A 12,325-nucleotide genomic window follows, 5' to 3' on the forward strand; every position below is an offset into this window, starting at 1 on the left:
CTCCCGACTCTCTTCACACCAAAAAGCCCGCGAAACCCCTCCCCCAAGTTCCCAGCCTCACAAACCACAATAACATTCCCCATTGATTAACAAATGAATACAATTACCATATCAGCCATTCTAAAGCGAAACAACAGCGAGAGAAACACTTATCAGACAAAGAAGCATTCCTACTCGTAACAACCCAAAGAAGCCATTTTGAGTAACATACGCAGGACATTGTACATACATAAATGAGCAATAAATACAGAGAAAGTGAGATGAAGAGCCCTTGAAAGTGAGCCTATAGGTTATGGGAACAGTTCAGTGTTGAGGTGAGTGAAAGTGAATAAAGTTATCCCTCTGGTTCAGGAGCTTGTTCGCTGAGCGGTAACGACTATTCCTGAACCTGGTGGTGTGAGTCCTGAGGCTCCTGAACCACCTCTCTGATGGCTGCAGCAAGGAGAGAAACCTGAATGACAGGGGTCCTTGATGATGGTCCCTTAAGCACAACATTAATGTACGAAGATTATTTGATGGTTCTGGGCCTGTACTCATTGGAGTTCAGAAAAATGAGGGGGGAGAATGAAGAATACCAAATATTGAAAGGCCTAGAAAGAGTGGACATGGAGAGGATGTTTACTATAGTGGGAAAATCTTGGACCAGAGCAAACAACCTCAGAATAATACGTGGACGCACCTTTAGAACAGAGATGAGGAGGTATTTCTTTAGTCACTGGGTGGTGAATCTGTGGAATTCATTGACACGGATGACAGTGGAGTCCAAGTCATTGGGTATACTGTGCCTATAAAGAGTATCCACCACCCCCTCTCAGGAAGTTTTCATGTTTTGTTGTTTTACCACATTGAATCACAGTGGAACAGTGGATTTAATATGTGTCAAAATGAAAATTTCTACAAATTGGTCTAAATTTATTACAATTATTAAACACAAAATAATTGATTGCATAATTACTCACCTCCTTCAAGTCAGTATTTAGTAGCTGCACCTTTGGCAGCAATTACAGCCTTAAGTCTGTGTGGATAGGTCTCTATCAGCTTTGCACATCTGGACATTGTAATTTCCCCCTATTCTTCTTACAAAGTGTGGCGTGTGGCCAAGTGGTTACTAGTGTTGGACTAGCGATCTGAAGGTTGTGAGTTTGAGCCCCAGCCAAGGCAGTGTGTTGTGTTCTTGAGCAAGGGACTTAACCACACATCACTCCAGTCCATCCAGCTGAAAATGGGTACCGGCAAAATGCTGGGGGTTAACCTCGCGATAGACTGGCGTCCTATCTGGGAGGAGTCTCATACTCTCAGTTGCTTCAAGCCACGGAAACCGGCATAAGCACTGGCCTGATGAGCCTATAAGGCTCGGGACAGACTTTAACTTTAACTACTTCTTTACAAAACCACTCAAGCTCTGTCAGATTGCATGGGGATCATGAGTTAACAACTCTTTTCAACTCCAGCCACAAATTCTCAATTAGATTGAGGTCTGGACTTTGGTCCAGGACATTAACTTCGTTGTTTTTAACCCATTCCTGTGTAGCTTTGGCTTTACACTTGGGGTCATTGTCTTGCTGGAAAACAAATCTTTCCCCAAGTCACATTTCTCTTGCAGGCTACATCAGGTTTTCCTCCAGGATTTCCCTGTATTTTGCTGCATTCATTTTACCCTCTACCTTCACAAGCTAAGGCCTGCTGCAGTGAAGCATCCCCACAGCATGATGCAGCTACCACCTTGCTTCACGGTATGAATGGTGTGTTTTTGATGTTGTGTGGAGTTTGGCTTAAGCTAAACATAGTATTTAGTCTGATGGCCAGAAAGCTCAATTTTGGTTTCATCAGACCATGAAACGTTGTTCCTGCTGACTTCAGAGTCTCCCACATGCCTTCTGGGAAATTCTAGCTGAGATTTCATGTGAGTTTTTTTTTCAACAGTGGCTTTCTCTTTGTCACTCTCCCATAAAGCTGTGACTGGTGAAGCACCCGGGCAACAGTTGTTGTATGCGCAGTCTTCTGCATCTCAGTCACTGAAGTTTGTAACTCCTCCAGAGTTGTTATAGGTCTCTTGGTTGCCTTCCTCACTAGTCCCCTTCTTGAACAGTCACTCAGTTTTTGAGGATAGCCTGCAAGATTTGTAGCTGTTCTGTAAATTCTTTCCATTTCTTGATGATTGACTTAACTGTGTTCCAAGGGATATTCAGTGTCTTGGAAATTTTCTTGTATCCATCTCCTGACTTGTGCTTTCCAATAACCTTTTTGCAGAATTGCTTGTTCTTTTATCTTCATGATGTAGTTTTTGGCAGGATACCGACTCACCAGCAGTTGGTCCAGGTGTATTTTTACTACAATCAGTTGAAACACATTGATTGTACACAGGTTTATATGTAACTAGGTAACCTTAACTAATTATGTGGCCTCTAAAACTAATTGTTTGGACCAATGACAATTTGGTGTATAAAGAGGGTGAATACTTAGGCAATCAATTATTTTGTGTTTTATATTTGTAAATTAATTTAGATCACTCTGTAAAGATCTGTTTTCACTTTGATACGAAAGAGTCTTCTTCTGTTGATCATTATCAGAAAAGCCAAATTAAATCCACTGTGATTCAATGTTGTAAAACAATAAACCATCAAAACTTCCGGGGGAGGGGAGGAATATATTTTTATAGGTACTGTATTTAAAGTGGAGATTAATAGGCTCTTGATTAGTAAGGGTGTTAAAGTTTACGGCAAGGGGGGAGCAGAATGGGGTTGAGAGGGAAAATAAATCGCTCATGATGGAATGGCAGAGCAGAATGAGTGGGCTGAATGTTTTGATGTCATGTCTGCTATGGGAGGGGTGGTACTGAGGACAGGTCACACTTTGGGTGGGGCAGTACTGAGAGATAGTCATGCTGTGGGAGGGGTGGTCCTATCTGAATGCGCTATTCATGAGAGTTCTGTTTGTTCTGCCTGCAGTGTGGTAAAGGTTCTGTTGGAGGCTGGTGCTGACCCCAATCTTGGAGATGAATTCAGAAATGTGTACGAGACATCGAGGGAGAAACGCATCCATTCTCTGGAAGGTGCGTGGTTTGACAGTGCTTCATGTCTGTGTTCTGTCCTGAATCATTCACTCCTCACCCACTGAGTATGGACATTGTTATCTGTGCTTTCAAATCCTTAATGGAGCTTGGCCATTCCTGTCTTCAGAATCTTCACAATTCCAAAAAGCCTGCACCATCCAGACCCTGACTCTGGAATTCAATTCCAGACCTCACTGCTTCTCTTTTCTCAAACCTGCTCCTTTAAGATCTGTGGACCTGATGAAGTGTCTCGGCCTGAAACATTGGCTCATTATTCTCTCCACAGATGCTGCCTGGCCTGCCGAGTCCCTCCAGCACTTTGTGTGTGTTGCTCGGATTTTCAGCATCTGCAGATTTTCTCTTTTTTGCATTTAATGAGGTAGCCTCAACTGCTTCTGTGGGCAGAGAATTCCAGATATACTATTCTCTGGGAAAACTAGTTCCTCCTCATCTCCATCTTGAATCTACTAGAGATTCTAGTATGTCTTCTGAATCTGCTATGTCTTCTAGTCTCACTTACCAGAGGAAACAACTTGCCTGCCTCTATCCTATCTTGAGGCCCTCTGCTGGTTGGGGTTGACCGTGGATGTTGTGTCCTAGCTGTCTACGTTGTTGATGCTATGCCGTCAGTGTGCAACCAGGGTGGTACAATATGGAGGGCAAGCTGTTGCCAATGGAGCAAGCTCCCCCTTTTCATGCAGCTGATGAATTCAAAGGAATGGCAGAGACTGACACAGTTTGGCACCACTGGCATCACAGGAGTTGCTAGTCAGTATTGAACTCCGTGTAGGACTGCCTTAGGGACTCTAGCTTTGGATTTTTCCTTCGATGTTTACTCCTGAAGCCTTCCCCATGAGTGGGTATAGCCGTAAGGCAGCAGAGGTTTGAGGTCAGAGTTTCCCTTCTCCTTGATGAGCTGCTGACCGCAGATGAGCCCCATCTCCATGATGGGGTTTTCAGGTGCCAGTAACCAGCCTTTGCCCCTTCTGTCAGTAGAAACTGGGCTTAGTAGCTAAGCCAATGTGAAGGCCAGGAGCTGGAGCTGTCATAATTGTATATGTTTCTACAAAATCCCTGCTCATTTTTCTGATCTGCTGTTAGTTTGCAAAATGGGGACAACAAGAGAGCAAGTACATAATTTATTTGCTTCAGATTCTAAAGGTAAAGACAAGGGTTACCTTTACTTGTCATCAAAACATTGAGACATACGGTGAAATGTGTCATTGGTGTCAACGGCCAGTGCATTTTGAGCATAATGTTGGGGGCTGCCCACAAGTGCTGGCACGCTTCCGGTGCCAGGATAGCATGCCCACAATTTACTGACCCTAACCTTTTCCCCATAACCTCTAATCCCCCTGCTCTACGGAAATCATGTCTCATATATATTTAGTGAGGTGCTTGGAACGCAGAAGGAAACTGGAGCATCCGGAGGAAGCCCACGCATGGTTACGTGGACAACGTACAAACTCAGGTGGAGGGAATTGAATCCCGATCACTGGCACTTCAAAGCTCCGCTTCTGTGCGGCCCGGCATTCTGCATTCTGGGGTCAGCAGCAGCAGGAATTCGGATAATATCTTGCGTGTCATTGGGCAATTGATCCTGAGTCAAAATCCCACTACAGATACACCGGTTTAGGAATTTATCTGGTGACCCAATGCCTCGAGGGGCCACTACATTGGTGGTGGTGTAATGCAGAGAAGGTGAACGTAGAAAATCGAACAGTACCGCTCAGCCTGTGATGTTGTGTCAACCAGTCAACTTACACTAAAATTAATCCCTTCTTCATAGCCCTCCATTTGTCTGTTATCCATGTGCCTATCTAAGACTCTATTGCATGTCCCTGATTTATCTGCCTCTACCACCACCCCAGGCAGGGTGTTCCACGCACCCACCGTTCTCTGTGTAAAAAGCAACCTCTAACATCACCCCTTAAAATTATGCCCACACATATTAGCTATTTCCACCCTGGGAAAAAGTCTGTGGCTGTCCACTCTACCTAAGCCTCTTATCATCTTGTACACCTCTATCGAGGCACCATTTATTCTCCTTCACTCTGAAAGCCCAAGCTCACTTAAACTATCCTCATAAGACATGTTCTCTAACCAGTTAATATCCTGGTAAATCTCCCCTGTACCCTCTCTAAAGCATACACAACATTTCTATAATGAGGCTGCTCTATTTCAAGACATGGTACACTGAGAGAGTCCTGCAGAGTTTGGCGGTGGGGAAGGAGGGATGTTGGTAGTACAACGGGCCCACAGTTCGGGGCGAGGGTGGGAGAGGGCAGTGCTGAGGGAGCCCCATGTTATCTGACCACAGGTCACTCCTGTGAAAAAAGAGAATGTTTCCTCTGTTGTCTTGGCCATGTACAATAGATAGTTTGATTATTTTTCCCATTCCTTGAAGTGTGATCTTCGCAGTCTTTCTCCCCACTTAATGCTGGAAACTGCACTTTACAAAGTGGTCTTGGTCCAAAACCTCGTCTTTTAATTCATTTCTATAGAAGCTGCCACCATATACAAACCTGGGATTTATTTTCTTGCGGACGTACTCAACGAATCCAATAACCATAATAGAATCAATGAAAGACCACACTGTCTGGGTGTGCCACCGGTGTGCAAAAAACAACTAACTGCAAATAATAGAAGAAAAGAGAAATATTAATAATAAGTAAATAAGCAATAAATATCGAGAACATGAGAGGAAGAGTCCTTGAAAGTGAGTCCATAGGTTGTGGGAACAGTTCAGTGACAGTGCAAGTAAGGTTATCCCCTCCAGTTTAAGAGCTTAATGGCTGAGGGGTAATAACTGTTTCTGAATTTGCTGGTGTGGGTCCTGAGACTCCTGTACCTTCTTCCTGATGGCAGCAGAGAGCATGGCCTGGGTAGTGGGGGTTCCCGATAATGGATGCTGCTTTTCTGCAACAACACTCCATTTAGAAGTTTTCATTGTTGTGGAGGGCTTTATGTGATGGGCTGGACCATATCCACTACTTTTTGTAGGATTTATTCAAGGGCTTTGGTGTTTCCTGTAAGGCATAAGGGGATGATGAGGTGAAAGGTGATACAAGAATGGAAAGCTATAACTATCTTAAACATAGAGCAAAAGCTGATATCAGGTCGTCAGCATCATTCACAAACTCAAGAGATTCTGCAGATGCTGGAAATCCAAAGCAACACACACACAAAATGCTGGAGAACTCAACAGGCCAGGCAGCATCTATTGAAAGGAATAAGGACTTGGTGTTTCGTGCAGAGACATTTAATCAGGACTCTGTTCCCCTCCCTGCAAGTTCTCCTTGCTGCCTCACCCGCAGGTTCCTCCAGCACTTTGTCTGTGTCACTTAGCATCAGATTTGCCAGCCAGTGCTGTAGAGGCATCCATTCTGGACTTCGAGGCAAATGGTTCCAGGCTCGAATCCGGCCAGTCATTTGTGCTGGGTTGAGCGTTGACCTAATGACTCAGCCTCATAAAAACCAGACAAAAAATGCTAAGGAGAAGGCAAAAAAATAAGCCTCCCGATGTGCCAGAAGGCATGAAAAGTTCTGGCACAGCTTTCTTGTGTGTATTATCAGATACACAGTGTCACAGTGCTGGAAGCATTTAACAAACCTTCCCCTGGTCTGGGCCTAGAAGAAGTCCAACAGAGGCAGCACAGTAGCACGATAGTTGCTGAATACTGTTACAGAGCCAGGGACGTGGGTTCAAATCCCACCACTGTCTGTATACAGTCTGTACAGTACATTCGCGCCGTGGACATGAGGGTTCCTCCACATGCTCTGGTTTCCTCCCACATTCCACAGATGTACGGGCAAGTAGGTTAAGTAGGCTGTGAGGCCTCGATGGGCGGAAGAGCCTGTTGCCGTGTTGTATCTCTAAATAAATATTTCTCCATTTTGGACAGTAATCAGGAGAAACTTCTTGAATTAAAGCAATTAAGTTTACAAGATTCTCTGTCTTCTGAGGAATGGACATTCAGTCATTGCACATGTGGTCCAGTTTTGATTACCATGGCAATTGGATATAACAGGGATTGGTAAGGAAAAGGACGAGGCTCAGTATTATACTGAACATCTTACTACTTGAGGAAATCGACTTTTGGTCCCTCGTTCAGTGAAAGACCTCCATTGCCTTGGATCCCAATCAGTAGGCTCTCCCTGCAGTCTGCATCACACAGTGTCATCTCCTACAGGAGAGGGAAGATGCTGGGCTCTTCTCAATCGTTATGGGGAACGTAAGATAGCTGGCATATGAAATGGAGGAACTAGTAGTGCTCACAAGGACACAGAATGAATGTCAGGAATGCAGTGTTCTGTGTTCCATGAGCAAATCCTGGATTCCAATGCTACTGTAAATGGGTTTGCAACGGTACAAGGAGACAGAGTTAATCCAGGGTGTGGTAAGAGGAAGGGAGATGGACTTGTTGTGTTTGTGAGCAATAGATGGTGTAATCCTGGTCACATTTCTGGAAAAGAACAAATCTGCAGTCTGGACATTGAACTGCTTGCTATGAGTTTGCTTCTGTTTTCTCTACCGCTTGAGTTCAGCCACGCCATATTGCTCGTTGTCTACATTCCGCCTTCCCGACGCAGTACTAATGTTGCGTGTGACATCACCCACATCACGAGACTCCAGACTCCATACCGCAGTGCATTCATTGCAGTATCGGGAGACTTCAACCATTCTGTTTCGACAACCCCACCCATCTGTTTGTCAAGTGTCATACAAGAGAAAATAAAACACTGGATCTCTTGAATGCAAATGCTAAAGATGCATACAGCTCCACAGCTCTCCCCGCATTTGGAAGATCAGAGCACAACCTGGTTCACCTCATGCCCTTGTATAAGCCCAAAGTACAGCAACAGCTAGTTACCTCCAAGACAGTAAAGAAATGGTTTTCCAATGCCATTGAGGCCTTGAAGGGCTGCTTTGAGGTTACTGACTGGAATGTGCTTTGTGAACCATATGGGGAGGACATTAATGGGCTTACTGATTGCATCAGTGGCTACATCAACTTCTGTGTGGACACTGTAATACCATCAAGGACTGTTCACTGCTCCCCTAACAACAAACCATGGGTCACCAGTGATTTAGAGGCTCTTCCCAAACACAAAAAGAGAGCCTTTAGATCAGGAGACAGGGAGGAATTGAAGCATATGCAGAGGGAGCTAAAGGAGAAGATCAAGGTGGCTAAAGAGAAATACGGAGAGAGCTGGAGAACAAGCTTGGGCAGAGTAGCACACGGGAGGTGTGAAGTACATCACTGGCTTCAAACAATCTGGCTGTAGAACCTCTGAATGCAGCCATGAATGAGCTAATGAATTAAACCAATTCTTCAAACACACAAAATGCTGGAGGAACTCAGCAGGCCAGACAATATCTATGGAAAAGAGTGCAGACGATGTTCCAGGCTGAGACCCTTCGGCAGAACTGGAGAAAAAAAGATGAGTAGAGTTAAAAGGTGGGGAGGCAAGAGAGAAACACAAGGGAGGGGGAGGGATGAAGTAAAGAGCTGGGAAGTTGATGGGTGAAAGAGAAACAGGCTGAAGAAGGGGGAGTCTGATAGGAGAGGGCAGAAGGCCATGGAAGAAAGAACAGGGGGAAGAACACCAGAGGGAGGTGGTGGGGTGGGCAAGGAGATAAGGTGAGATGGGGAATGGTGAAGTGGGGGGGGGGGGGCATTACAAGAAGTTCGAGAAATCGATGTTCATGCCATCAAGTTGGAGGCTACCCAGATGGAATATAAGATGTTGCTCCTCCATCCTGAATTTGGCCTCATCATGACAGTAGGGGAAGCCATGGATGTACATATCAGAATGCGAAGTGGAATTAAAGTGGGTGGCCACTGAGGGATCCTACTTCTTCTAATGGATGGAGCGTGGGTGCTCAGCAAAGCAGTCTCCCAATCTACGTCAGGTCTCACTGATATACAGGAGGCCACACCGGGACCACTGGACACGGTATATGACCCCAGTAGATCTCCAGGTGAAATGTTGCCTCACCTGACTGTTTGGGGCCCTGAATGGTAGTGAGGGAGGAGGTGTTGGGGCAGGAGTAGCATTTGTTCCGCTTGTAAGGATAAGTGCCAGGAGGGAGATCAGTGGGGAGGGATGAATGGGCAAGGGAATTGTGTCAGGGGCGATCCCTGTGGAAAGCAGAAAGTTAGTGGGGGGAGCGGGGAAAGATGTTACTGGTAGGGGGATCCCGTTGGAGATAGCAGAAGTTCCGGAGAATTATGTGCTGGACCTGGAGACTGGTGGGGTGGTAGGTGTGGACAAGAGGAACCCTATCTCTGATAGGGTGACGGGAGGATGGGATAAGAGCACATGTGCATGAAATGGAAGAGGTGTGGTTGAGGGCAGCGTATATTCTGGAGGAAGGAAAGACCCTTTTTTTGAAAAAGGAAGACATCTCCTTCATTCTTGAATGAAAAGCCTCATCCTGAGAGCAGATGTGGTTGAGATGGAGGTATTGAGAGAAGGGTTCCAAGTAACAGGGTGGGAAGAGGTATAGTCTATGTATCTGTGAGAGTCCATGGGTTTATAATAGACATCAACAGATAAAGCTGACTCCAGAGATAGAGACAGTGAGATTGAGAAAGGGGAGGGAGGTGTGGGAAATGGACCAGGTAAATTTGAGGGTGCCCTAGGAAGTTGGAGGCAAAGTTGATGAAGTCAACAAGTTCAGCATGAGTGCAGGAAGCAGCACCAGTGCAGTCATTGAAGTAACGTAGGAAAGGTGGGGGACAGACACCAATGCAGGCTTGGAACATAGATTGTTCCACGTAGCCAACAAACATTAAGCATAGCTGGGACCCATGTGAGTGCCCATGGATACCCCTTTTGTTTGAAAGAAGTGGAAGGAGCCAAAGGAGAAATTATTTAGAGTGAGGACAAGTTCCGCTAGTCAGAGGAGAGTGGTGGTGGAGGGGAACTTGTTGGGTCTGGTGTCGAGTAAGATACGGAGAGCTGTGAGGCCTTCCTGGTGGGGGATGGAGGTGTATAGGGACTGGACATCCATAGTAAAACTAAGATGATGGGGGCCAGGGAACTTGAAATTATTGAGAAGATCCAAGAGCGTGTGAAGTGTCACGGATGTAGGTGGGAAGGGACTGAACCAGGGGGATAAAGCAGAGTCCAGGTATGCAGATATGAGTTCAGTGGGGCAGGAAAAAGCAGAGCAGCGCGTGAAGACCCAGCCTGGAGGTCATAGCCGGAGGTTGCGTAATCGATACTTTGAAGGTGTCCGAGGTTTTTGGAACCCGCGTTGATGGTGGCGGAGTCCGGGTTTTGAACCTGTTTTGGATTGTTAGAGCTGTTGAGGTCGGTAGCAGGGATTGTAGTCTGAAGACATCCGGGCATTAGAGATGGCAGGTTCTGTGGTCTGTAGACAGGTGATCTTCTGATCCTCGCAAGCTGTGAGAAAGTTAAAGAACAGGTGATTAAAAGCGTGGACCTGGCAGAGGATAGAGTAGCTGACAGATCTATTACAGGCAGCAGAGAGAGAATCTCGGAGTGGTGGAAGTGGCTGGGATAGGGACACCAGGTACCTCCTCATGGGGGAAAGCGTGACACCTGGAACATGGTGAGAGAAGCAGCGGGAGAAATAATCAATTGAATGTGAGTACCTGGGGTCCTCAGAGGGTCCAAATCGAGAAGCTTGAAAACAAATCCTCAGAATCCAGTTCTTTAATAGGTTTGACAATTGCCTTCCTGTTCACAACCCCCTCAGAACACCAGTCCAGGTGCAGAGGCACGCAATGCTCCCTCAGCACCAATGCCTCCCCCTCCTCCCTCCTCCAACTTCCCACCTCCAACTCAACATGTGGATGAACAACACAGGCCTTCCTTGCCCTGCACTACCTTCCACACCTCCACATACCAACTGCTTGTGCCTCAATTTTCACCTCCCCCAGCCCTCACTTTCCATCAGCTCCCTTCACCGACTCACCTTCATGACTGAGCGGGTGAGAAGGGCTCTGGGGAAATCGGACACGGAAAGCATTGGGACTGGATGTGTGAACCCCAGGTTGCTGAAGGAGTGTGCTAAGCAGCTGTGTGGAGTTCTCCAGCACATTTTCAATCTGAGTCCCAGTCTGGAAAGGGTCCCGACTGTGCGGAAAAACATCACGTGTGGTTCCAGTACCCAAGAAGGGCCAACCGAAAGCCTTGAATGACTACTGTCCAGTGGCCCTGACCTCAGACTCGTGAAGACCCAACAGAAGCTCACGTTCAACCCCTGGACAGATCAGCCCTCGACCCCCTTCAGTTTGCCTACCAGGAGCATGTTGGAGTTGACGATGCTGACATGTACATGCTGAACAGAGTCTACTCCCATTTGGATAAGCAGGGCACTGTGAGGGTCATGTTTTTTGATTTCTCAAGTGTCTTCAATACCGTACAGCCCTGACTGCTGGAGGAAAAGCTCTGTTCAATGCAGATTGGCTCCTCCATTTTATCCTGATTGGCAGACCACAGTGTGCAGCTTCAGAGCTGTGTGTCAGACATGGCTATAAGCAGCACGGGGGCCCCATGGGGGACTGTATAGGCTCCCTTCCTGTTTACCCCTGTATACCTCGGACTTCAGATACAACACTGAGTCATGCCATCTGCAGAGATTCTCTGATGACTCAGCAATGGTTGGGTGTATAAAGGGAGGACGGGAGAATGAACACAGGGCCCTGGTAGAGGACTTTGTCCAATGGTGCAACCTGAGTCATGTGCAGCTCAACATCAGTCAGACAAAGGAGATGGTGATGGACTCTAGTACTTGGGGGTGCACCAAAATGACGGACTTGAGTGGAGCACCAACACAGAGGCTGTGTACAAGAAGGGCCAGAATTGTCTCTACTTCCTGAGGAGACTGAGGTCCTTTGGAGTATGCAGGCTTCTCCTTCACATGTTCTACCAGTCTGTTGTCACCAGTACAATCTTCTATGTGGTGGTGTGCTGGGGCAATGGCATCAAGAGTGGTACCACCAGGCTCAGTAAACTGATTAGAAAGGCTGACTCTGTTATAGGAGTCAAACTGGACACACTGGAGGCTGTGGTAGAACAAAGTATGCTATGGAAAATCCTGGCAATTCTGGACAATGTTTCTCACTCTCTGCATGCCACTTTGGCTGAACAGAGGAGCACTTTTAGCAATAGACTAAGATAACTGTGCTGCTCCAAAGAGCATTATATGAAGACATTCTTATCCCTCAGCCATTAAGCTCTATAATCAGTCGACCTATAGCCAGGGAGGTGATGACCCCCTCCTATTAGACTGTT

At 46.4% G+C, this 12,325-nt stretch overlaps 1 protein-coding gene across 1 annotated transcript in view; it reads left to right on the forward strand.

The window, feature by feature from the left end:
• clpb (ClpB family mitochondrial disaggregase) overlaps positions 1 to 12,325 on the forward strand; it is a 173,709-nt gene that overhangs the window by 39,092 nt on the left and 122,292 nt on the right. Inside the window, exon 4 of the mRNA XM_073044342.1 lies at positions 2,949 to 3,052. Coding sequence (XP_072900443.1) covers positions 2,949 to 3,052 — 104 coding nt within the window. The remainder of the gene's footprint in view (positions 1 to 2,948; positions 3,053 to 12,325) is intronic.

The sequence above is a fragment of the Hemitrygon akajei genome, chromosome 4, assembly GCF_048418815.1.
Source record: "Hemitrygon akajei chromosome 4, sHemAka1.3, whole genome shotgun sequence".
Classification (NCBI taxonomy): domain Eukaryota; kingdom Metazoa; phylum Chordata; class Chondrichthyes; order Myliobatiformes; family Dasyatidae; genus Hemitrygon; species Hemitrygon akajei.